General features: G+C 44.9%; 1 protein-coding gene across 1 annotated transcript in view; it reads right to left on the bottom strand.

Moving 5' to 3' along the window:
* The window catches only part of clcn2c (chloride channel 2c), a 150,456-nt gene that overhangs the window by 24,464 nt on the left and 98,228 nt on the right, over positions 1-27,764 (bottom strand). The window contains exons 13-19 of the mRNA XM_041940199.1: positions 25,147-25,216; positions 23,888-23,998; positions 20,874-21,087; positions 8,313-8,446; positions 6,102-6,292; positions 3,642-3,753; positions 2,191-2,261 (exon numbers count right to left, since the gene is read on the bottom strand). Of these exons, the coding sequence (XP_041796133.1) occupies positions 2,191-2,261; positions 3,642-3,753; positions 6,102-6,292; positions 8,313-8,446; positions 20,874-21,087; positions 23,888-23,998; positions 25,147-25,216 (903 nt within the window). The remainder of the gene's footprint in view (positions 1-2,190; positions 2,262-3,641; positions 3,754-6,101; positions 6,293-8,312; positions 8,447-20,873; positions 21,088-23,887; positions 23,999-25,146; positions 25,217-27,764) is intronic.

Genomic DNA, 27,764 nt, shown 5'->3' with positions numbered 1-27,764 from the left:
CACAACTCCACCACATGTTGATTTTAAAATGACACTAATTTGATCATAGTTCACGAGGTGACAGCTGCATTCTACAGGTTATCATCACGCTTCAGAGGAGCTACAATTTGAATTTTTTATTTCGGACTCTATGATGTACAGTGGTTGTCATATTATTTTAAAAAAATATTCAAGGGCAATTACATTAAGGATAAATTATGAGTTTTGGGTAACGATTAACAATTCTTAATTTTTAAAACTATAGAAATTAACTTTCAAAATTAAATGAAAAACAGAAAAAAACGGATACATTATGAAATATACAACCATATGAATAAATACCGACAAAATATATCATGTAATTCTGAAACTGTGAAATGATCGAATACCGTTTTAAAGCTCATTATTATGAAATTACATTTCATCCTGAATATTTTCAGTGTTTATCACAGTGTTTTTATTTCACTCCAGCAGGTTTAATTTCAAAATGTCATTTTTTAAATTTCACAACAGCTCTACTCCCAATGACCGCTTTATTTCTTAACCAGAAAAAAATGGCATTTTATAGTAATTCACTGATTTTACATGAATACAGTGGTCAATGAGAAAAGCACTGCTGTGAAATTGGAAGAGATAACAGACAGGAAAAAGGACATTTTGAAATAAAAACATTTAAAATGACATAAAAGCAGCCTAGTGTAACTTTCTAATTTCTATAATTATGAAAATGAGCAGAATGATATGACACTTAGTGAAAATGAGCTGAGTTTAAAATGTAAAACACCATATTTTAATATATCCTTTTAATATATCCATGTGAACAGTTGTTTGATCATGTCTTATTGATTTATTAAAGAGTAACTTGACAGCAGGCTGGAAAAAGGTGTTTCACTTCCTGCTCTGGTCTGTTTCACCTGTGACCACACACAGCAGACGTCACTGCATCAAGGTGAGAGATGAAAACGCAGAAGGCTTTTAGGGGAAGTAACATTACTCTAAATAGTGAACAGTTTAGGACTCCATAACTGGTTCTCATATTGCATTAGCTTTATACAAATCTCATCTAATCTAAATTAGCTACTGCACTTCAAATTCAGGTAGAGCCTCCTATTTGGTTATTTCAATTATGTTTCAGACATTTGTTTGTAGGGACCATTAAAGGCTGGTGGTGCTGTGCATTACTTTCTCCTACAGCTTTTTTTAATATTACCATTTAAGGAAACATAATTCAAGGAATTTTGAAATTCTACACATGACGGTTATAAGGTCCCAATTAAGAAAGCGAATAACACACCATTGGTATTGCCAATTAGCTGCAGTGGTTTTTCAGTTGTCAAGTGCTCTCTGTAACCTCAACTGACCATTAGACCAATGAAAACAGGTTAAGCTGAATGGATCCTAGCATGTCACATAAGCAACTAGAGGCAGTGACAGGTCAGACGGCTGGGTTACAGCTTGCACAAGGAGGAGGGTGTTCAACACTTTCGGGCACGATGACAGAGACGGGCTTTGGCTGAGCCTGGCCCAGATCACAGTCCATCGGCATTTGGGATTAGCCCTGGAATGGAATGACGGGGTGACAATCGGTTGATTGGCTGATGAACCTGTTGCCGGGCGGATTCCGGGCATTTGGGTCGCCCCGATCGGTGGCTCTTACCACGACGGATATCCGGACTCGTTTGGATGGCCTCCTGTGCTCAGGAGACGTGGGGCTCTCCACGTTGTTGTTTTTCTTCCGCGTGACCAGAGACAAGCAAACAACGTTAACAAGCTCAACGGCAGTTTGACTTTGCCAAAAAAAAAAAAACAATAAAAAAACCTTCCTTGTAATGCCGTGACCAAACTACAATGCTGGGAAAAAAGAATTAATTGGAAACTTATTTATGTGAAAAAGCATAAGGGTGGGGCAGCAGTGAAGATTTTTCTTTAAGGACTTGCAGGATGCAAGGCTGAGAAAATGTGACAAAGGTTTTATATTGAGGCAGATACACTCTCGGTGTGTGTGTGTGCGCGTGTGTGTGCATGTGTGTTTGTCTGTTTGTGTGGGAGGTACTGTACTGTAGAGCGTGAAGGACTGTATGTGAGAGATAGCATAGGACTGTGTGGGTGTGCAGAATGTGTGAATGACAGGATGTGAGCCACTGTGTGTGTGTGTGTGTGTGATGGTGGTGTTGTTGTTGTTGGGTGTATTCGAGGACATGGCTGTCTCACCTCCAGGCCTTCTGTGTCTGGACTAGCGCAGAACAGGTTCTTCAAAGCAATGCCGGAGTTATCATTTGGGCCTGGAAGAGAGACAGAGAGAAGATTCAAAACCAGTGAAACAATCAGATCTCCTTCTGTTAGATCCTGTAATGATGTGCCTTCTGTTTGCAGACATTACTGGTCCCATGTAAAGAAGCAATACAACGACTGCTGCACCATCTGCAAACAGTCTGTCAGAACTGGGCTTTGTGGATCAATCTGGAGAAGACCAAGAAAGGACTGATAGGGACCAAGCAAATGCTCGCCAAAGAAAACAGACATCAACCACTGGACAGGTGTGACTTTAATTCTACTGAGGCCTGAAAAAGACCTAAACTAAAGGCAGACTGAGTGACCACAGGCTGGCCATTGATTCAGTATTTACTTACTACCGACATTGCTGTACAGCAAAACCTGTCAGCCACAGCCAGGGGGGACACAGTGCAACAATATATAAAACTATGAACCTGTACTGTGCTCCACCGGCTCCTCTTTTTATGTTGGGATCAAGGATGTCTGAAATTTTGTTCAGACATCCATGATCCCCAGAGGATGAATCCCTCTAACTTGGGTGATCCTCTGACTTTTCAGCTAGGTTGACAATTTGTCGTGCTATATTAACTTTATTGGCCCATGAACTTTTCTTACAGCGCCACCATCAGGTCAAGCTCTGAATGACTAAATACCTGTAAAACAAACGCCATTCTCATTCGCCTCAGCTGTTCTTTGTCTTTGGTGCTAATTAGCACATGGTAGCATCTAACAAGGTAAACTATGATGGTGAACATAACAAACATACCTGCTTCGTATTGGCATTGTGAGCGTGTTAGCATGCTAACAGTAGCATTGAGCACAAAGTACCGCAGCTTTGCACATCTGATAGCATGACTGTAGACTCTTAATTTTGTTGTGTCATGTTGTGACCCCTGAATAACCTGCTTTTGTGATCCTGTACTTGATTTTGCATTATGGTCATTGTTATTATGACCGTTACTATTCGCTATCACTGAAAGACACAAAAGGATTTGGACTGATTGAAAGGTTTGTGCTGTGTTGAGAATAAGTGGAGCTGATTATTTTTGGTCTCGTTTGAGATTAAGACAGTCATTTTCAGTAAGTCCTAAAATAGAGTTCATCAACCAAGAGACACACACGAAGAGAGAGAGAAAGATAGAGAGAGAGTGAGTGTGTGTGTGTGAGAGAGAGAGAGAGAGAGAGAGAGAGAGAGACTAGGGGGTGCTATTAGTGATATGTGAGTTTAGAAACTGAGAGGCCATTACAGACACTCCTTCCGGATCTATTAAACCTCCTATTCTTTTCCTTTTTGATTGCCTCATCTGTCTACTGTTTGGAAACTCTCTCACTCTCCCTCTCTTGTGTGCGTGTGTGTGTGTGGGTGGGTGTGTGTGTGTGTTTCTTACTGGTGGGGATCTCGGTGGGCCGCTCCACCACAGAGGGTCTCTTCAATGCAGGTTTGAGAGGCTTCTGAGCGACTGGACGAACAGGACTGAAGGTTGATTCCTCAGTAGAGATCTGCATGTGCACACACGCACACGCACACACGCACACACGCACACACGCACACACGCACACACACACACACACACACACACACACACACACACACACACACACACAGAGATGGATAAGAAACAGCCTCAACTCACAATCCTGCTTAAGAGCTCAACGCCTCTTTCTCTTTCTGCGGACTCATTAGACAAATGGATGTACTTCTCCGGAGTGATGAGACGGAGGCGAATCAAAAGGGAGAAACAGCAGCAAAGAACCCCCCCCCCAAAAGAATAGAAACCAGTGGGAGTTGAGAGATAAAAGACGTGTTCTCATGTTGGTCTTGATGTACAATTTCATCACTTCAATGACTTGCCAAGCTGATATTTCCATGATCTAAAAATATATTTGCTGAGTTATGTTAATGTCTTTCTGAAGTGAGGGAACAATCTGGTTTCAACCATAAAATGGTTCACAGATCAAATGCTTGTGTGAAACTAGTTGGAAATATATTCAGCCGTAATTCTGTGAAGCTGCCCATTTGTAAATGAATTAATATTCCTGATATACTGGGCTCATATTAGCTTTTAATTTAATATTGCACATCAGCCAGCTGGAGTTTCTTTTCCCATGTTAAATTCAGTCAGTCCTCAGTTTTGTCTTTTCTACAGTAATCCCTAAATTAAGAAGGCAAGTGCTTTCTTGATCAGTGGTGGGTGAGCCTGCACTGTCAACAAGCAAACACACTCATGCATTAAGGAAGGGGTTGAAGGAAAGGTTGGCACAAATGCTGTTTGAGAGGATTGTCCACCATGATGAAAGCACAAGAACAGCTATCATCACATAACAATCAGCCATCAGGAGGTTTAACACAAAAATATCTGCCAGCATTTAAAAGCCTTTAGTCAAACCATGTGGAATATTACAATTTAACACTGCGGCAAGGCTCACATGACCACAGGAAACCATCAGGAAGCACAGATGAAAGCAGCAGAGGAAGGAATGGACCGAGTGGGGAAAATAGAGGGGAAGGAGACAGGAAGTGAGAGAAACGAAGAGGGAAGACAGAGAAGGTAAATGTGTGTCACACACACTCCGTCTTCCCACCCACACATCCATGCCTGGGGGCACTCTACTCCGCCACTCACAGCAGACTGATGAAAGCCAAATGAAGACAGAAAACTAGAATTACCGGCTCACAGCAACATGTCTCAGCCAATAAGTCAAGTTACAGCTTACATCCATGTTGGTCCAGAATCATGTTATCTATGTTGTGAAGACTTTAAAGGAACGTAATAAAAGGTATTAGGTGTATTTTTTTAAGTGTGTTTTTGGTTGAATGGAAGTTATCGTCATCTTGTCATGAATGATTCCAGTGAATAGAGTTCCAATGAGAAACATGCTGTCTTCACTTAGAGACTCTTTTTCCAGAGCAGCACAGAGGACTGATAGAGATCTTCATCACATGGTGACAACAATCACCTGAAGCTCAACACCAGCAGAACCAGGGTTTGAGGTGAACTACAATCCATCAAATATGGATGCTGCTGCAAAGAAGCTACAAAGTGTAAAACATGGAAGCTTCAGACACATCTTCAAACCGACAGCACATAAGATATCTACAATCAGGACAGTTTCAAGGTGGAGACCCAAGATTAGAGTCACCAGTTCAGGATCTAAACAAATGTGAAATATGGTCACAATGTCCCCTTCTGTTCCTGAGTTTTTGTACTGAATGTGTCATATTTGAAGAAATTTTCTCTGTTATTGCATTCATGAGAATGGGATGTCTGCCGCTAAGAAAATCCAACTGCACTTCCACTAGGCTAGGTAATGTTGAATTGAATGCGGATGTTGAATGGTGCGTTGCTTGAAATGTTTCAGCCGCAAGGAATGTCGGGACAGTATTATATTTTTACCTTTCGTAAAGGATTGTCTAGTGTATCCTGTGTTAAAGTAGAAGAAAGGAAGCATTGAAGCACCTTTCATCAGCATGTAGAGGCTTTGACCATTCCACTCAAATAGGAACCTTCGTAAGCAAAAAAGACTATTTGACAGCGGCCCTTGAAATGTTTGTTTCTCTGGACACATTCTTATCTTGGTATCCTAAAAGACGGTTCTCAGTTTTCAAGCTCAGGCAAACTAATATTGGATTTGTTCCTCTGGTAGATGTTGAAAAGAGAGGATGGCACAAAGACTCCAGCTGGGTTTTATTTTATGGTCCAGACTGAAATGTATGAAAACTATTGGACTACTGGGATTCATTTTGCACTATATTTTGCACTATAAACAATGTGTAAGCAGATAATAAGGCCCAAATGTTGCTGGGTGTTCCACCACATCCCCTCCCTCCACTCGCAGTGACCTCTGACCTGGAAGCGGACCTCCTGACTGACCCGCTGGCTGCTGTCCTCGCTGTCCGGGTTCGACACGATCGACAGGCGTTTCTTCTCCGCGACGGCCCGTTCCCTGATGTACTCCAGGCGCCTGGGGCGACCGAGCTGCTGGGAGAGCAGCGACTGGAGCTGGGCACGCTCTATGGAGCCCAATAGGATCATGGACTCTGGGAGAGGAGGCAGAGACAGACAGAGGAGGTGAGGAGAGGAAGCAAAAGAGAGAAGAAAGCGAAAGGGGATGGAAGGGGTGGAGAGCAGTTTTTTTTTGTGGAAGAGATAGGTAAGTAGAAAAATAAGTCAAGGGAGGTGAGAAGAAGGAAGGAGCAAGAGGAAGAAACAGAGGATGAGGAGAGACAGCAGAGCTTGTTTGGGGAGGGACGAGTGAGCAGACTGCAGGAGATTCCAAACACATGTTGCAGCACTGCAGCGAGTTCAGCTGAGTTACATAACACAGCCCACAATGCAGCGGATGTGTATCAACCAGTGTGTGTGTGCGTGTCTGTGTGTGTGGCAGCTTGCTTGCTTTAAGTAATTGCCTTTGTGACAGTACGTGCTGATTATGTATTTGGTTAAATGCCGCAGCTAATTGTTCCTGCACGATTGCATAATTGCGACAGCGTTAGAATACCAAATTTGCACTTCAGTGAGCAAGCTGTGCCCCGGCAAGTTTGTCAGTCAATCAATCTCGTTAATGAGCACGCCACCGAGGTTGCTGGAATTTGTTTTTGGTACGGACAGGAAGGGATGCTCAGCCTAACAGCATCAGTAACATCGTACACAGACATAAATGTCACATTAGACACAGTCATCGGCACAACACACTGTATCGACAGTATCCACCATTTTTTCAGATTCCTGGTTTAGTGTGGACTTGGGACAATACACTATCATTGACTTCCTCCTATTGTAACACATGAAAGCTGCAGCTTAGAGGGTATTAAAAGCTGTCAGTCAAGGAATAAGCTCTTTCGACTATTGTCACCCCTCAAATACTGGATGAAAGTTGAAGACTGGTCTGCAGATGATGAGCTTGATAAAAAGGCAGGGGAGTCTGTTTCCTCTAGTTGATTTACAGGATCCAATACTTTGATTTAATCAAGGTGACAGGAGTCAGCACCGTTTGCTTTCTCTGAATCCTTTATATTTACAAATGGCTGAAGGTAACATATGACACAAATACAAGAGGTTTTATAAAAAGCATCTGGCTGGACGTTTGACTTTTTATTGATGAAACATCAAGCAATGATACTGTATATAGACGGCTGTTGTGGAGAACAAGGGTAGTCTCTAATGTGTTTATTTCAGGGTTAAAGCTGAAATAAAGACAGCAGTATACTACAGTATGTGGTTGTTGCCTAAACACCCAGCAGAGACAGAGATGTCATTGGCATAACTTTGGAGTCATGCTTAAGACCACCTGGCAATCATAAATCCAATATTTATTCTCCTTTTAGCTTTGTTTTGGTCTGCACCGACTCCAGAGGGACCTGTGGTTGTTTACGTGCTGATTGCTCTGGTATGTTCGACAGGTGGTCTGCCGTTTGCTGAAGAATAGTTGCTGCTATTACACGTAGTAATTAAATCTATGAATGTAAATATGCTGATTAATGTGGTTTTAAAGAATCCATAAAATGAACAAAAGTTTGAAATGATAGTACACTTAGAGTAACACTTCATCACTTTTCCCATGTGGGAAAACCTGATTAACTCTGTTCAGGCATCCATTAAAAACCTCCTTTACTCCAAAACCTGATTAGACACATGATGATGAAAAGAAAGTGAACATAATACATTCTTAACATTTACAAACACTAACTCTCTGACGATGAAATGGATATGTGCACATGGGTCTATTTCCTGCATGTGCATGCTGCTTCTGTTTATGTCTCCATGTACTTGTTGCTTTGACATCAGACCCTGCACACAGCAGTCTCTCATTGTGCACAATTGCACAGCTGGATCAATACAATGATACGTACGCCATTCGTTGTACAGAGAGATCAGAGCAGCGATGAGCAAGCATTAGGCATTAGTCATGTTGAAAATTAGAGTATATGTATTGCATATATTAGATGATATACTGTGAATGAAAACAATATAGTACAAACGGAGAAGGTGTAAGTTGTTAGGAATAATTAGTGATACTTCTCCCTCTGTACAGTAAGTGTGTGTGTGTTTGTGTCTTACCGGCTGATTCCACTAGTGCCAGAGTCTTGAGGTGTCCCGTCAGTAGGACGTTATGCAGGTCTCTGTAGCAGCAGTTGAGTGTGATGTAGCGCACATCACGCACCATGATGTCCTCCACACGAATATTATACTTCCTGAGAAGAGAAAAGGGGAAATCAAACGTGAGGAGGAGGAAGATGAGAGGAATTTATCAAAAGCTTACAGAGATAAGGACTAGAGGTGAGAAAAAGAAGTTGGATCCATTAACGAATCAAATAACTTTTGCCTGAATAATCTGAACACATGCCCTGCTGGCTTTTATATTAACGATCATGCTTGCTGATATTTCCCCTGATGGCTTATCATGCCGTCAGTCACTGAACTGTAATTTCAGCTCGTTCGGTGCAGTTTTCACAGAAATGTTGCTCTGCACGGCTCTATAACCACTCTCCTCCACAGCCGACGCTGACAGCGCATCCTTGCCTCAGCTGACTGGTCAATCCAATAACACGCTACACTGTCGACACGTCATGCGGACGTTAGAGGCAGCGACGGCACGACCATGTGTACAGTAGGGGGAAGTGGGCGACATTGTGTGAGCAGATCTTGTCTCAGCAGAATTGTACGCCCCGGTACACCGGTGACAAACACTCAGCTTTCTCTTCCTGCCCGAGCGTGCCAAAACCTGCAAAACACGACACACAGGCGCTCAATGGTTTCCACTGCCAAGCTCCGTAGCTGTGCCAGGACACAGGCTCCGGCCAAGCCTCCGCTCCTTGTTCTGGTGACAACTCAATACACTGACCTCTCTTGAAATACAAAGTTAATGTGATGGTCAACCTCCCCCCTCTCCACTTCAATACATCACATCACAACACAAAGTTGGTCTGGGATCCCCATTAAGGAAAAAGCTTGTAAACAGCACCAGGAAATGACACCAATAGAATTCTGTGCAACAACAAAGGCTCTCTGAAGGTCCTTCTGTTCAGCTGATGCTGAAAGTCAAGCTCACTACAAGCCCCTCCACCGCCCTAAATACAGTTCATAAGACATACCGCCACACCACGTCTGAAGGCAAACAAACCTGTCCTAATTGGTCACATTCATAGTAGGGTTGAGCGAGACATAAAAATCATACAAATGGGGACAAAGGTGCACACGTTCCTCCTGACGCTGTACTCATTTGTGCATATGGAAAGTCAGACAGCTTGCATAAGCAGTTCAAATCCAGTGCATATTGTTCATTTTCACCACAGCACACTTGGACAATCGCTAAACGAAGCGGCCATGCCTGTCAGATTGTTGATTTCAGTTACAAAAACTGTTAGACACAGCCCCTCTGATGTCATTGTCACAAAGATCCAACAAGCATACACTTTAACATAGACACAGACAAATGAAAGTCCATTTGTCTGTAATGTTGTAAGAAAATCTCAGAGGATGTGGCAAAACCTTGGTGAACAAAAGCTAAACTGCCTGCATGGCTAGATACCAGTAGAGATAAGAGGTTAAATCTGTTAGACGTATGTAACGTTGTTATGTCAGTAAACCACCCTTTGAATGCGGCAACATGTAAATACTCAGACCTTAGTTTGAATTTGGTCTCCATCTTTGGTCCAGAATGCTCACTGCTGCTGTACTGAACATGTCTGAGATCACCTGTCAATCAAATGACGCAGGCCAAAGTCTTTTTTATTGACTTTTGTAGCTACTGCACATTTTTTTTTAAGTCATGGTGACTGGCATTGCTAAAAAAAAAAAAAACCCAGCTCTTTTTCTGTTCTATTTCATCCTTCCTGACCGCCAGAGGCGGTGCTTTAAGCACTGAATGAGTCCGTCTCGCGCATGCGCAGGTCGAGAAGTAATACCAACAAAGTCACCTGTGAGTGACCCCCTGACGACCTCGGACAGGCTATAACTTCCGATGTCGCCAGGGGATCTGTTCCTTTTTTCTTCTCGCTTCGCAGGTGTACTACGGTCATAGCATTAGCTTAGAGCTAGTTATCACCGCTACGTACAGCAGTCTTGCAGCTTGTCGCCGGTAGCCTTGTGACCGCTCATTGCTGGTCGGAGCTGCGAGGTGCTCGCCCTCCAAGGGCTGCGTCAAGCTGTCACTCCGGGAGGCGGTGTATGCGGTTTCACCGGCATTGCCCCGGGCAGTGAGGCGCTCCATCCTTCGGATTATCCTGCATCACACGGTTGGATCCGACTGGTAAAGTACCGCTAATCAGACACATATTGTACTTTGTTGGTGACGGCAGTGTTTTCGCTCCCTCTCCCGGCTTAGTTGTGCTCTGTTACCCTCACAGTTAGCCGCAGTGTGTCCGCTTAAGCTAACTTTATTAATTGGCAGCAACTTTGGTTGCACCTGTTTTATTTAGTAGCTTTACAGTTACGACTTGTTGGTGACGGCAGTGTTTTCGCTCCCTCTCCCAGCTTAGTTATGTTCCGTTATCTTTTCAGTTAGCCGCAGTGTGTCCACTTAAGCTCACTTTACTAATTGGCAGCGACTTGGTTGCACCCGTTTTGTTTAGAAGCTTACAGTGACGACTTGTTGGTGACGGTAGTGTTTTCGCTCCCTCTCCCGGCGTAGTTGTGCTCTGTTATCTTTACAGTTAGCCGCAGTGTGTCCGCTTAAGCTAACTTTATTATTTCGTGGCAACTTTGTTTGTACTTGTTTTGGGCTAGTAATCTTGCAGTAGCGACCTGTTGGTGACGGCTGTGGTTTCGCTCCCTCTCCCAGCATAGGTGTGTTTTTTTCTTCGGTCTCGTTACGGTTAGCAGCAGTGCTTTCGCTCGAGCTAATCTGGTTGTTGTGGCAAGGACCTCGTACTTCGCAGCGTCCCTTTTGATTTAGAGTTGGCAATAGCAACTCGATCGTACCTATTATGATGAATTCTCACTCCTGTACCGCCTGTATGGAGCCTCTGCAGCCTGAGGACGGTCATGACCTTTGCCCCTCATGTCTTGGCATCGAGCACCTGAAGGAGGGTCTGTCAGAGGACCCCTGCATGAATTGCAGCTTCATGCCCCGGGCAGTGAGGGTTGCAAGACTGGCTGAGGTGGAACAATTTTTTAGTGGTGTCCCCTCACCGGAAGTCCTAACTGATACTCGCAGGCGGTCCCCAGCCCGACCTAGCCGGCCAAAACGTCGGGCTCCGGACACTGAAGGTGCTTCCTCCAGGAAGAAGACAAAATAGTGTGAGCTTGCTTCTAGAGTTGACCACTTGACAGCAGAGCTTAATCAGATGAAGTCCATCTTTTTAGCCCTCCAGACAGGGACTGGTACAGGGAGTGCGTCTGCATCCGCTCCTCGGGTGACCTTGTCTGGTCCAGAGGATGACATCCTCTCAACGGCAGCTTCAGCCACTGAGTTTGGGGAATATGGGACAGACACTGTCTCTCATGACACTGTTTCCCATCCCTCACAAGCAGGCTCTCGTTCCTCGACCCATAGTTCAGGTGGTTGCTCAGAGGGTAGCTCCATGGGGGCCATCATACGTATGGCCTTGGCGCGCCTGCAGCTAGATGCACCGCAGGCCCAGTCGGCTCCAGCGAGCGCATTTTTTAGGCGCAGCACAGCCCCTGCCGCATTCTCTGTGCCTCCTTCAGAGGAGTACCTAAAGGAGTTGCATGCATGTTGGAGAGATTCTAAGGCTCTTTCTCATGCAACGTCTGATGGCCGAACACTAGCAGCCATGCAGGATGCGGCCAAGTCTGGTCTTGGCCGCATGCCGGCTGTTGAGCCCACGGTGGCCTCACTCATAGTCTCTCCTGATGAGGCCTTGAGGCCGAATGCGAGGTGTCCTTCACCCCAGTGTCGCATCACGGATGACTTACTTTCTAAGGCCTATGATGCAGCGGCTCGTATGGGCCGCATCGGGAACTCAATGTCTCACCTCATGCTCGCCCTCTCAGCCTGCCTTCAAGAGACTACACAAGACACATCAGCTCATAATTTTAGTGATGCGTCTCTGCAGGCCTTCGCCCTGATGACCAGGGAGCTAGGGCGTGTGATGTCCACCCTGGTCCAGGCTCGCCGGCAGGTTTGGCTGGCTCAGTCACCCTTCTCAGAGGCATGCAGAAGGACCCTTCGCAGCATCCCTGTGGAGCCAGGAGAGTTGTTTGGGTCGGCTGCTTTAGAGGCACTGGAACGGACGGTCCAAGCCAGACAGACCAGACAGCAGCTCTCAGGTCTCCACAGGAGTGTGCCCCCCCCTGCTCGACCTAGAGGTTCTTCAGCAGTTGTGCAGCGCCGCTCTCAGCCACAGCCTGGCTCTGGTAGCTACCAGAGGCCTCGGCAGGCAGTGCAGCGACCAGTGCAACGGTCAGCGCTGCAGCCTGCTCGACGGGCAGCTCAGGATGTCCGGGCCCCTGATTGGCAGCCCTCTAGCCAGCCTCGGGCCTTGGATGTTAACCGGCGCCCCCCCAGAGCCTCCAAAGGCCGGGGGGCCAGGAACTGAAGTTCCGGGGCCGGTCGTCGGCTGCTTTTCCCAGCAACAGCTCAGTTATTGGGCTGCTTACACCTCGGACCCCTGGGTGATGTCCACCCTAGCCCTTGGGTACAAACTGCAGTTCCGACGCCGGCCCCCTGCCTTCAGCCGGGTCAAAATGACCATCATAAGCGACCCGGCAAAAGCCTTAGCCTTGGACCAAGAGCTGTCTGCCCTCCTGGTCAAAGGTGCCATCGAGCCAGTAGATCCCCTGTCACAGCCCGGGGGATACTACTCGACGTACTTTCTGGTGGAGAAGAAAGATGGCGGATTTCGCCCCATCCTCGATCTCAGGGGCCTCAACAGATTCCTGAAGGTAATGCCATTTCACATGCTCACCGTTGCAGAGGTTCTACAGGTGGTTGCCAGAGGGGAGTGGTTTACTTCCATCGACCTGAAGGATGCCTATTTTCATGTTCCCATCATACCTCACCACAGGCACTTCCTCCGGTTTGCCTTTCAAGGCCGTCATTTTCAGTTCAGAGTGCTACCCTTTGGTCTCTCCCTCTCCCCACGGGTGTTCACCCGCTGTGTGGCAGCAGCCCTCTCTCCCCTGCAATCACGGGGCATAAAGATCCTTCCCTATCTAGACGACTGGCTGGTGTGTGCGCCTTCCCAGTCTCAAGTGGTGCAAGATATGGCTGCTCTTCTGGCTCACGTGGCCCGGCTGGGTCTCAGGGTGAACGTCAGCAAGAGCTGTCTGACACCTTCCCAAAGTATAACCTTCCTAGGTGTGGCTCTGGACTCTGTAACCATGAAGGCTTGCCCTTCACTTCGGCGGGTGGACGACATCCTCCACCTCCTTCCCCTCTTCCGGCAGGGCAAGTGGTTGCCCTACGTGCAGTATCTACGCCTCCTGGGCAAGTTGACAGCTGCTGCAACTGTTGTTCCTTTAGGCTTGCTGTCACTTCGCCCTCTTCAACGGTGGCTGAACAGCCTTCACTTGGATGCCAAGTGGCACAGGCACAGGAGGATCAGGGCATCATGGCGCTGCCTCCTTGCTCTGTCTCCATGGAGGAAAAGGGCCTTCATGTTACAGGGTGTGCCAATGGGGTCTGTTCCGTTCCGTCGGGAGACTGTTACAACGGATGCTTCCCTCTCAGGGTGGGGTGCAGTGTGGCAGAACAGAACGGCTCAGGGACAGTGGTCTGCTCAGGCTCGCACGGAGCATATCAATGTACTAGAGCTACGGGCTGTGCACCTGGCGCTCAAGCACTTTCTCCCATACTTGAGGGGGAGGCACGTGCTGATACGGTCGGACAACATGTCGACCGTTTCTCAAATAAATCATCAAGGGAGTACCAGGTCAATGCGGTTGCTGCAGGTGACCTGGAGCCTCTTGACTTGGACAGCCCACCGTCTGGCCAGCCTCAGGGCAATGTATCTACCGGGGAAGCGGAACGACGTAGCAGACTTTCTTTCCCGCCGCAAGCCTCCCCCAGGGGAGTGGCGGCTTCACCCGGAGGTGGTGCTCCACATCTGGGGCCTCTTTGGCAGGGCAGAGGTGGATCTCTTTGCCTCAGAAGAGACTACCCATTGTCCTCTTTGGTTCTCCTGGATGGAGGAGACCAGCACTCTGGGGCAGGATGCCCTGGCACACGAGTGGCCAGAGGGTCTCTTGTACGCATTCCCGCCAGTCCCTCTGATTATGGCAACGCTGCAGAGGGTTCTTCAGCGGGGCCACAGACTGCTGCTGGTGGCCCCCTTCTGGCCGGGGCAGACGTGGTTTCCTCTCCTTCGCAGGCTCTGTCACGGCTCACCATGGCGCCTCCCCGACAGGAGGGACCTCCTGTCTCAGCTGGGGGGCCGGGTGTGGCATCCCAACCCTCGTCGTCTTCAGCTGTGGGTCTGGCCTCTGCAGGGTCCGATCCGCTGCTGAATGAGTGTATAGGCACCGTCCGCAATACTGTCCTGAACGCCAGGGCACCGTCTACCCGTGCACAGTATGAGAACAGGTGGCGGCTGTTCTCTGGGTGGTGTTCAGGAAGGCATGAGGACCCTGTGCACTGCTCTGTGCCTATTATTTTGGAGTTTTTGCAGTCCCTCCTGGATAGCGGTCGGTCACCCTCTACCCTGAAGGTGTACGTAGCCGCCATTTCATCTCGGCACGTTTTAATCAATAACAACACGGTGGGATGTCACAGGTTGGTGACGCTCTTCTTGAAGGGGGCTCTGAGACTACGTCCCCCACGACTGCCGAGAGCTCCAGCGTGGGACCTGCCTCTGGTGTTGGATGCTCTGTGCTCGCCACCCTTTGAGCCCCTGGCACAGGCAGGCCTACGGTGGTTGTCAGTGAAGACTGCCTTCCTACTTGCTATCACCTCGGCAAAACGTGTTAGCGAGCTTCATGCTCTGTCGGTCAGCAGTTCTTGCCTACGCTGGAACTCAGACGGTTCAGGGGTCACCTTATGGCCGAATCCTGCATTCTTGCCTAAGGTTTTGTCAAACTCGCACCTTAATCAGCCTATCCACCTGGCTCGGTTTGACCCACCAGTAGGGGAAGGGGATGGGAAGTCGGTGCTGTTGTGTCCTGTGCGTGCTCTGAGAGCCTATGTGGACAGAACTGTGGGTATACGCCAGTCGGACCAGCTTTTCGTGTGCTTTGGCGGTCCAAAGAAAGGTTTTCCTCTCTCCAAACAGCGTCTCGCTCACTGGATCGTGGAAGCCATTTGTCACGCATATAAGGCAGGTGGTCATCCTCTGCCATCTGGCGTGAGATGCCACTCTGTGAGAAGCGTCTCCACATCATGGGCTGCGCTGAGAGGAGTGCCTCTGGAGGCAATATGTGCCGCAGCCTCGTGGGCATCGCCAAGCACTTTTGTAAGGTTCTATCGGGTAAACATTGCCTCTCCTCACCCACTGGGTGTGGTCCTCCTACCAAGTTCTTCTGCTTCCAGTCAATAAGGTCTGTATTTCGGATTCCTCGTGACTTTGTTGGTATTGGTCATCCAGTGCTTAAAGCACCGCCTCTGGCGGTCAGGAAGGATGAAATAGAACGATAGTTACGCATGTAACTATGGTTCTATGAATCCTGGATGACCGCCAGAGCGTTCAGTCCCTCAGAATCCTTGTGGCTTCGCAAGAAGATTCTGCAGGAACAGATCCCCTGGCGACATCGGAAGTTATAGCCTGTCCGAGGTCGTCAGGGGGTCACTCACAGGTGACTTTGTTGGTATTACTTCTCGACCTGCGCATGCGCGAGACGGACTCATTCAGTGCTTAAAGCACCGCCTCTGGCGGTCATCCAGGATTCATAGAACCGTAGTTACATGCGTAACTATCGTTTTATCTAAACAAGCCCCAAATGGAAAATATATCACTTGCTGATTTTCCTCCATGACAGATTGACCGGACACCGACTATTATCAAATAGATTTAATGACTGGATAAAGATTGAATTAGTACTTTTTAAAGTATCAGCCTGTGATAGAAAGTACACAAACATATATGTAAAAAGGACCTTTGGAAAAAAAAACCCCATCATCCTTGAAGAAAGCTCCCTTATCCTGATGCATTGGCAGCCTCTTTTAATTTGCTAGTGGATCTGAGAGAATAACGTAATGCACGCCTCTGAACTGGCCACAACCGCCGCCAAGACTAATTTCCCTCGGGATATCAAAGGCAGTTGATGAAATCTGATTGGTTTCCTCAAAATTGAACCTTCCTCCCTGCAAGGCTCGGCAATACATCTGATCACTATGAGCTATCTTGCTTTAAGCCTGAGCTTATAGATCTGATCCAACATAAACAGACTTATAGAGTTATAAATCCATGCTTAAACATCATCCATAATGTCCAGAGTAGAGTGGAGAGGCTCTGGGTGTTGATATGTGTGTGCGTGTGAGTTGATGTGTGTGTGGGGGGGCGGTGTGGAAGCCAATAAAAGGACGCCTGTAATGATCCAGAGAAAATATGATCATCTCCTGTGGCTTTGCTCCCTGTCAGGTGGACCGAGGACGATTCGACTAACTATAATTGGCCCTTATGAAATGCTACGAAACACAAGAGTGACAGATAGAAAACAAATAGCACACACACACACACACACGCAATTATGCCATTGTTCCCACACTTTTTTGAAACACCGCTCCAACACTGAAGATGGATCCGTCAAGAGAGAAGACGAGGAACTGATCTGAATAAGAGAGGGAGAGAAAAGGTGGAAAAGGTTTCATCTGTACTTCTGGGTCTGATTAGAGAGAAGGAGTGGGTAACCGCATGCCTGGAGTGGAAATATATATGTGATCTGTGTGTGTGTGTGTGTGTGTTCATATCTGCAAAAGCTATACACAAATCCAAGATAAGAAATCCAATTCTCTCCATGTGCTTGTGGGTGTGTGAGCAAATGTACATGCCATGATATGTGTGTATCACATGGCAGGCTTACACAAGTGTTCCTGCGTGTGCGTGTGTGTGTGCGTGTGGGTGGATGGTTGCGTGGGTGTGAGATGGATAATTTCCAGTTTGAGTGAAAAACACATTCAGCTTGAAGGGGGCCACGCTACCTACAGTGTCTCACCCCCCTCTCCTCCACTCTCAGGTGCCGCAGTATCTCACACACACAAAGGCTTGGTGAGAGGCAGAAGGTGGTCAAAAAAAACAGTGAATGGCGATGAAAGTATGAGCTTTCTGCACAAAGACTCCAGTTCATAGTGTGTGTGCGTTATGAAATATAGACGATTCAAGATTACATTCGTGTGTGTGTTTGTGTGTTCAGTCCGCACACACATGCACATAATAAAGAGGAGATTCCTAACGGTTTCTCAATCATCTTTACATCTCGGCGACTCTTAACATTTACAAACGCATGTCATTATGTCTGGATAATTTCATATTGTTTTGATGATAGATGATCATATCATGATTTATTTTCACTTTGCATGTCTGCACACACATTCAGACACACAGACACACACAAGAGGCTTTCTGACAGTTTCTCAATCATATTTATGCCTGGGCAACTTTCATCATTTGGAAACTTTGTGTCATCAAGTGCAAATGATCTGATTGTGTGTTGATGATTGATGATCATCTGATGCATGCACACATACCAGCACACTGGAGATTTCTCATGTTTTACTGACTGCATTTCTAATTCAGTTCACTTAAATCTGTTAAGGCTTCAATCATTAATATTTCATGAAGTTTAACAGACCTGCAGAGACATAATTGCAGGTAAGGTAAAGAATAATTCTGGTTAATTACAACCGTGATTTAGTTTTTATTAGCTTGGGACGACCACTGTCATCAGGATTTGGTGGAAACATGGCGACATTGCTCAAAGAAATTATTTATTTATAGGTTGTAAACAAACCAATGGTTGGGCCAGATGATCTCAACTACTTTCTTGGGAGATAAACCAGGATGCACCGATGCACACACATTGTCCAAAATGCTTCCTCATTGCACAGGACATCTGTCACTACACTATGTATGGAACTGTAGCACGAACACCACCAAGGGGCAACATCACTACAGAAGTATTCTTCCTTTATGTGTCAAAAACTTGAGAAATGCTAGTGGAAACATTTTATAACAAGTTTAAAAGTGAGCTCCAAGTACATCAATTTAACATTGTACTTCTACAACATTGTTGGATCATGATGGACAATTTTTAAAATATCAAAATCTTGTCAAAACCTGGTGACTACATTACCCACAATACAACAGATTTCTTACAAATTTGAAATCTTCAGCCCAAACTGACACAAGTTCAAGTGACATCACTTGAGGCACTTTAACAGACTTCATGCAGCTCCCTCTGGAGTAGATTTATACAACTTTTTCCACACATACAGTAGAACTCCCCAACAACTGGAAACAGACTTTCCCTTTAAATATGTGATAACCTCCTGACCTGTCCTGCATGGGCTCAGCTTGCATACCCACAACCTGCCCTGCTCAGTGCCACAAAGAGTCTGTTGATGCAATTATTTCCCTAGAAATTAGTTCTAGACCGAAACTTTTAAAAACAGCCAAGTCCAGTGATCACACTGGTATTTGAACATGCTCAGAGCTGGCTTCTGAGCAGTATAGGGTACTGCAGGGTCAACAAGGGCCAGGGCAAATAAATCACTGACACAAATACAGTAAATACAAACAGAGTGATACGGGCAGATGGCTGAGGAAAAGCATGTGCTTCAACGCATTCTGTTCACTGTCACAATCTGTTTTTTGCCTGCCCAGACCAACTTGTTGGCAGAGATGCACACGCAGACCTCTCCAAAATTGTGCACTTCACGCACATCATGGGTATCTTCATTAAATCTGTAAACATGAGGACATGGAACCAAGCTGGAACGGTAATTCATCTTCTGTGCTTTTCTGGTGATATAATTTGGAGTATAAAAATCAGATGGCGTATTCTTGATCTGACCACTGTCAGTGCCATATCTGTGCCGCTGCTCACTTATCACTAGCGGCCGGTATCACATCCTGTCTAATTCATTCATTTCACTCAATTAAGCATTCAACTGCCTGGTATTCCTCAAACTAACACAATCTGTGTTACATAAGTGCTGCTTTGCTAAAGACTCCTGGTAAGTAGGAGTGCTTGTTACAATATTTTTGCCATTACTGATGCAGTTGATTGCTCAACATATGAAAATGAGATGCAAGTTGTAGTAAAAATGGATTATCCTTTAAAGTACATGTATTAATAATTCTGTAGGACGTTGGGAGCTCGTGTGGTCAGCCCACAGTATGTTATGTGTCTGTTTCATTTTACTGTATAATCAGCAAAGAGAAAATACGCAACAGCACATTGAAAATACAGCTTGCGTTACACAAAACTTAGGATGCAATGGTGAGGCCATGAGGTCGCAGTGGATAATAAGGAGAGACAGAGGAGACGAGAGGAGGGAGGGAGAGAGGAATAGATAACAAAGAGATGGATAGTGTGGGTCAACTGACGCGCTGATGCAGAAGGTGAAGGATTCAAGGAACAGACAGAGACGAAACTCTTCAGGGGATTGTCGCAGAAAATGATGAACAGATGGAGGAGGAAATAAAGTTTTCCCTCATTACTCCCAATTTGTGGATGATGCATCCAAACTATTACCTCCACCTAATGATTTGCCAACATCCATAACAATAATCGGCTCTGAACAATTAAATGAAAGTGCTTTTGTGTGGTTTCACCGAGGTCGGAGGACACCAAGCAGCTGGTAATCCCATTCGGTATTGTGTGGTTGATATAAATGATTAATGGGGGTGAAAGCAATTAAAAGCCATGCAACACTGAACCACTGAGCCAGGCATCCTCCACCACTGTTTGTCTTTTTAGAATGCAAATTCCCCTCTGAGCTTCCAAGCGTGCCCTGAAGGTATGTAGGTGTGCTTTTTGGAGTTCAGACTGCTAAATTAAAAGCAATATTTAAACCATTAAGACTCACTGCGCACCCAGCTTTACCCATTATCACATTAGATTAAGACCGGCAGCATTTACACAGCGTCTAAGCTATTGTGTGACTAATTAAACTTCCATGAAATAAACCTAGCACTTTTGTTGTTGTCTCTGTTTGCTCTGCATGGGTTTTACACAGCTCGACACGTTGACACGCTAACGTTTAGCTGTTATCATTCAACTTATTGTTGTGATAATGTTAGCGTGAATCCAGATAACAAGTTGAATGATTAGAGCTAAATGTTAACATGTGAGGTTCAGCTAGCATAGCTCTGTGCAAAGGTAACAAAATCTGGGAAGTAGCAAAGCTGCTCATTAACATGACAAGGAAATATAATGATGCAACTATGAAAAAAGTCCATTAGCAATTTTTTGCTTTGTATTGTTCGATCTAGAGCAGAAAGCTTAAATATTTGTCTTATGGGTTAACCCCATAATAACTTCATGAGGTGATAGCATGGCGGCATTAAACATCATGTTTTTTCTAAATTTACTTTTTGTCTGCCTGCTCTTTTGTAATTTGCACATCATATAATGCTGTAATGTATTTTGACAGCATTCGCTGCATTATGTGTAATAGTCAACAGTAATACTGGCACTACTTGCTGATGAAACAATTTACATAATGTAATTCATTGCAATGTTATGTGTGACGATAGCTATTGTTCTCTGCACTGTACGTACTCGTGGTGTCCCCAGCCCAGCTCAGGGAGGTAGGGCAGCTTCTTGATCCTGATGATGGAGTCGTAGAGGGAGGGCTGCAGGGACTGCGCTACGGCGTTGGCCAGGATCACCGCTATCATCACAGGCAGGATGTGGGAGATCTGGCCAGTCAGCTCGAACACGATGACCGCGGTGGAAACCGTGTGGGTGACCGCTCCCGACAAGGCCGCCGCACCTTTGGGTGGGGGAGAGGACAGTCAGGTGAGCGGAAGAACAGCGAAATCCAGTAGAGAAGCAATTGTTCAGATCAGTGGCTTTCAAGGTGGGGGTCAGGTGCTAAATAAAGGGGAGCCTTGAGGGGTTTCCAGGGGCTTCATCCATCAAAATGAAAAATAGTTCAATATTACCATTATTTCAAAGGGCAATAAATAGTTTTACTATCTCATAGTACATGATAAAGAGGATGTTGAACAATACCAGTGACTCAAGCTCTTGACTACTACTGCTGATATTTCTCACTTCCCACCAGACCTGCTAATTACTGAAAACAGAAAAAGTCTCAGCAATGGAAGGCAGTGATAGTTGCATGGTGATAAATAACCTCTTCACGGCGATGGAAAGCAACTCAGTACATTTACTGAAGTCTGTACTAGTAGTAGTATCATTTTGAATTACATGCACTATATTTCATATGGTTTCACATATATGTCTGTGCACTGCCCCTGTTAAGTGAAACATTAAATGAATAAATAAAAATACATTTGCCTCAGATTCTTCTCTACCATTCTGGTTTGAACTTGTCACATTTACTTCAGTGAAGAACTCCACCACTGCCTCTTCAGTACACAAATCTCTGCTTTAATCTGTCATTACGGTGGTAATTATATGACTTTGTGACTTTTGTCTCTCCCAGGCTGCAATAAGATGAACTGCAGACATTGGGATGGTCCCTCACAGGTTAATAAATGGCACATATAAATTGACATACCTTTACTGTCCAAGAAATGCATAAAAACAGGAATGACTAACCTAATCATGGGTTGTTGGTGTTTTCATGTTCTCACTGTATAGGTGGTCATATGGTTCACTTACGCTGCTCACAACTTAAAGAGTGCAATATCAATATTTCATTCACATTCTTGGCTCGGATCACATTAACAACATACTGTATATACAGCATTATTGACCCGATCCACAAAACCGCACTTCAGCTTTGGAAATCGATTTACTCAAAGACTCCAAGTCATCATCCTCTTATCAGTTTCCTGCCTACTCTCAGCCCAACAAACCAGATTCACATCCCTCTCCATACAATCTGCTTTCAAACGCCCATAAGGCAAAAACTGACTTATTCAGCTAATTCAATACAAGAGGGAACCTCAATATTTCTAAATCTTTTTTCCCTCCAATAAAGTCTTGTGGAAACAATATAAAAGCTGCATCAAAGCAGACAGAGCAGCATGAGGTAAAGTGAGCCTTCACTGCTCAACAGAGAAAATGGATGAGTCCAATCCAAAGAATGAGATGAACACTGGGGGAAAAAAAAAGCAGAGAATGAAAGCATTAAAATAAAGTGAAAAGAGAGAGGAGAGAAACAGATGGTGGGTTAGAGTGTCTACAAAGGCAGGTTTCATTGTTCTTTCTCGTAACTTAATTAAGCCTGTGTACGTCTGCCTATCCCCTCAGATAAATGCTGCTGCTCCCTCTGCCCGTCCTAACATTTAGTCCTTAAAACGAGCGCCGCTGTGAGATGAAAGAGCCTCATCAGAGTGTCAGGCCTGTAAAAGGCTGACTCATCGTCTACAGTGTGCCACAACAACAACATCAGCAGCCCAGAAAAACAGCCGCCGCCGCCCCGCAACGGCGGCGTAATCAGCACGGCCGTCAACAAGTAGCTCAGTGGAGGGAATCACAACACTGCATCTCATTATGCAGCGTGTTAACTTCAGAAGGGACGGGAGGACGGGGGGGGGTGAGGGGACAGCCGGCGGAGCACATTAAGGATTTTTCTGTTCCACGTCAAAAACATCAAGTCTTCCTTGTTCTTAAAAACTGAACAAGAAGAATAATGACACCCGCCTCTTCTGACTGTTTGCTTTTCCACCTGCATAACTGACAACGTGCTTGTTAGCATCACTTACTTCACCATTAGGGCATCTCCTTCCAGTCTCTCCCATTCATTGATTTATACATCAACATTGCCCTCCATTACCATTAAAGTATGCGTCTGATGATTTTGTTTTTCTTATTGCTTTAGTCCCTTTTTCCTTGCCAGTAACAGGATAATGAGAAGAACATCTTTACACTGCTTGAGTAGTTAAAGGTTAAGAAATCTTCTCTATGTTGTCGGTTGTCAGTTTCTGCTTCTTAAAAGCAGTTTTGAATTACGCAACAAGTTGCATTTGCAACTTCCAACCCTTGAAGTGGGATAGGAGCTCTGACAGCAGCACTATGGGCTGTGAACGTTTGTTGTCTTGGCAGCCGCTGTCTCAACTGTTTTGCAGCCTTTTTTTTTTTTTTGTTAAGTCCAGCCCGGTGATCTTGTAAATGCAATTTGATTCTGTCTCGAGTGTTTGAGTCTGATCATATCCCACGTCTTCTTTAATCAGCGTCCATTTAGAGTTTTAACTCGAAGCTGTAAGTTGAAGCTGGAGGAAATATTCATCTTGAGTGGTGGCAAGAGAAGTAAAGCATCTTCCTCAAGTGGAGGCACTGATGCCTCACAGAAACCTAATGAGGAGTTAAAAAAAAAGAAATGTGTGCACAGCTACCATCTTGAAAAGACTGAATCACTTAAAAGTTGTTGGATGAGAAATGTTTTTGTGCAGGTTCCAAAACTGCCACAAGCCCCAATACTGACGATTTGAATCTGACGCTTTAATGCCTCGTATGAGTGGGAACTAAAAAGAGCTTTAAGCAAAACAGAAAAAAAAAGAAAAGTAAAGGCACATTAGAAAGGACATTGAAGGGTTGACAAGAAAGAGAGAACAGAGAGAGTGAGGAATCACAGCACCATGATCGTGTCTTTAACTCACCCACGACGGCGTAGCCTCCTGGCACTATGGGGTAGATGGTGCCATCTGTGTGAATGCCATCTGGGAACCAGGCTGCCATGCTTTCTCCAACCAGACGACCAAAAGCTGCTCCTGAAATACACACGCACACACACGCACACGCGCACACACACACACACACAAAGAAACAGAAACTACAGTCAATCCAGGGTTTAACACAGGGAGCAGTGATGAACACCACTGTATCGCTGTTACTGCTCCCAAGTGGCAGCGGCATAGAAAAGACAAACAGAATTGTATCAGTCCAATGTTTCAGCATGTTTATCTAAGGTGTGCACACATTTCCACTCAGGTAACTATGAATGATCTGACTCTCACCTCAACTAGCTTGAAGTTTGAAATGTGACGTGACTGGGTTTTTTGCAGTTCAGCTGAAGTAATGATTTGACATTTTGGGAATTACGTTTTCTTGCAGAGAGAAAAATGTAGCAATATTTCAGCTAAATTAAAAAAAGAGAAGGATATTTGATCAATCCTCTAATGTGAATAGAAGAATGGGCTCTAGATGAGGCCCTTTCATAGTACAATAGTCGAACATTTTGGGGAAAGTTGATACCACTGTCACGTTAGTCTGCTAAATCTGAAGCTACAGCAGGAGGTTGGTTAGCTTAGCTAAACAGGAAACAGCTAGCCAGGCTCTGTCGTCAATTTTACATTAGATTTTTGTACAGTAAACAAATGTGATGTAACATGCTAATGGATGAGCTTCTGAGGTGTTAGTAGGCAGATTCTGTAACCTTCATCCAGAGCAAGGCTAGTGCTAAGCTAAGCTAAGCTAACTGGCTGTAGCTTCATTTCTTCCACAATATTTTTATTATCATTGTTACAGCATGAAATATAGTCATTTACATTCAGTGTATGCTGTCAACTTGCTTCATTAGCTAAAAAAAAATAAGAAATAAAAAAAAAATAACTAAAAAGGGCTGCAATCTAAAACCAAAGATTGTCTAAAAATCCTATTGATCATCTTCCTGCTCCCCAATCAGCTGATCCATCCACTAATTGTGAGAAAATAGTGAAAAATTAACAGTGTTTTCAAAGGTCCAAAATGGCGCCCTCAGTGATCCCCCCTGTTCACAACCAAGGTACATCCAAACCACAATGTAGCTTCATTTCTGACAGACACAGAGTGGTTTGGATCGTCTCGTACAACTCTCAGCAAGAACTGTCACTGGTCTCTCTCTCTCTCACACACACACGCACACACAGTTGCGTCTTACCAATGACAAATACTGGCATGAAGGCTCCACAGGGAACTGGGATGGTGGTGGCCAGGGCAGACATCCAGAACTAAGAGAGAAAAAAAGGAAGATAAAGAAAGAGAAGACATAAAAAGAAAGAACAGGGTGGCATTTCAATTAGCTTCAGAGTAACATCCTGTGTGCCCCTAGATGATAGCCAAGTTGAATCCTCCATCAACAGTGAGGAGGCGGCCATGCAGCGCTTATTGTTGAGGTTAGATTGAGCTGTCACTTTCGCTCCTCATTTGACAAAGACCCTGAAATGAACCCTGGGTAATGAGCCGGCTCCGCCGATTGGCCGACACCGTGCCAGGCGAGCGGAAGAGACGGCTAATTAGGAAAGACAAACAAAAAGAGAAATGTCACCACTGACAATGTGTGAGCATTAACGTCAGGTGTGGGTGCATTTGAGCGTGTGTGGATCTAAGTTTAAGCAGGAAGTTCAACAGATATGAGTCTTAAAAGGCAGTGTGCTTGGATTTGGAAAGAACAAGCTGCACTGGTACTTAAGACAGCATTAAAATTATAATGATCAAAAGTAAAGTTCATACTAGTGTGCACTCATTAGATGCTAGATTAGATGTCTCATTAAAATTCAAACTCTACACAGTCGGCGTAATATTGATCAGTTCTACAGTGGATATATGATCGATCGTTACGTCCTTGACATTGGAGATGGTCAACACTGACTAAGCCAGTTTTTAGTACATGATCAGTGTCTCATGGTGTGTTCAGACATAACACAAAGTTTAAAAGGCAACTCGGCTGCATATAAAGCCAAAGCAAAGACATTAGTGGGCTTGAATGGATGCAAATTTGTTGTCGTCAGTGCAAAATGCAAAGATGCATCCATGCAAGTTTGGTTTTAAGACTCCGGAGAGGTGATTAAAGACAGACTGCAGAAGCAATCGGCCGGTCATTTGCGAGCAAGGTGAGGCCACCATTCTTCATGCTCAATCTGAACACTTTACAGCATCACTTAATCCCAGGTTGAGAACCGGTGTTCCACTGCACACAAGCATCACTGATGACTGCGGTCGGGTGTGTGTTAGGTGCGAAAACCAGAGTGGAAAAATGACACATTGCGGTTTTAAGTGGGTTATTTGCTGCACTGTTACCTGGCTGGGAGCAGTGATTCCAAGGTAGATTAAACTGTCAGTCTACAACATACAACATTATATACTAGTTTTTGGTCACACATATTCACCATTAATTAGTGCTTATTCGCATTCATATTATTAGCATATTGGCTATTCTCTTATTATTATTTCTAATCATTTCTCATCATCAATTCTTTATTCTAGGAGCTAGTGTTCTAGGATGAAGATTGTAATTCATGTATAACAGCTTCCTGCCTTACTTTCTATAAGGAGTGATTAGGAGGTTATTGAGGGAAACTTATAGTCAAATATAGTCATGCAGAATATGACAATAATAAGTGCTTTATAATTACTATAAATAATAACAATGATAGAAGGATCCAATATGCTAATAATATAATAATATGCATACTAATAAGCAGATCGTTCATGGTGAATATGTGCACCTTAAGAATTTATGACATTCTGTGTTTTTGCATGTATAAGAAAGAAGCAGTATGAATTGCACAAACTTCATCACAGTAATAATCTCATGGTTTCAAATAGAGTTTTTAATTACACTCATTGCTGCGTCTCTCTCCATCCCTCCTGTTCACTGTTCTCTCTCTTCCACTCCCTCTGCTCTGTCTATAGTTAGCTGTAATTAAGGCCGGCTGCCATGGCGAAGTAATGGATCTCCTTCTGTAACCCTACGCCGCCGCCGCTTTCACACCCTGCGCCGCACACATATGTGCGTAGGTGTTCACACACACCCACGCACCCACCACGACACAGACTCAGTGACGAGAATCAGAGGCGAGCGCGGCCGGGAGCCAGAGAGTAACAAGCTGAATACAGAGAAGAGGCCGCATGGGAAGATGAGACAGTCATGGGAATAATGCCTCAGACTTCTCCTGGACCGCCTCCCTCGTTCCCTCTTCTTCTCTCTCTCTGGCCAGTAAAACCTTAATAAAAGCTGAAAGGTTTAAAGGATCTGAGAACTCATAACATCGGCTTAACTTTATTACAGAGGCCATGAACTCTGAGGTGTGTGTGTGTGTGTGTGGTTGTGACAGATTGTCACACATTTTTAAAAATCACAGTGAGGGAGAACAGTGCGATTGAATCCAGTTGTAAATTTACAGTTAGCGATGTAAACCCCAGCCTCTACAGTACAGTAGATCACAACACAGTGTATTAATGGTCCGAACAGGTCATAAAAATGTGCACAGAAATGATTTTTATAGGCTTGCTGGATGTGTGTGCTGAATTATATCGCTGCTCATAAAAATACAGTGAACTTGTCCAAACCTGTTGCTCATATAGAACAAACCTGTCACCACTTGTCAACATATTAAATTTTAGGGACGCCGCACTCGAAAAAGTAACAACAGCTCATAAATGTATAGTAGTGCAACCCATTCCACAGGAAAACATCTGTTTATTGTCTCATTTCAAATGGCAAATAAACCTCTGAGGCTTTGTTCACACTCCGTCATTTTGAATTAATCGAATATA

Source organism: Chelmon rostratus, chromosome 7 (assembly GCF_017976325.1).
Source record: "Chelmon rostratus isolate fCheRos1 chromosome 7, fCheRos1.pri, whole genome shotgun sequence".
Lineage (NCBI taxonomy): Eukaryota > Metazoa > Chordata > Actinopteri > Chaetodontiformes > Chaetodontidae > Chelmon > Chelmon rostratus.
The sequence above is the reverse complement of the archived record's forward strand: the minus strand, read 5'-3'. Positions and strand labels throughout refer to the sequence as shown.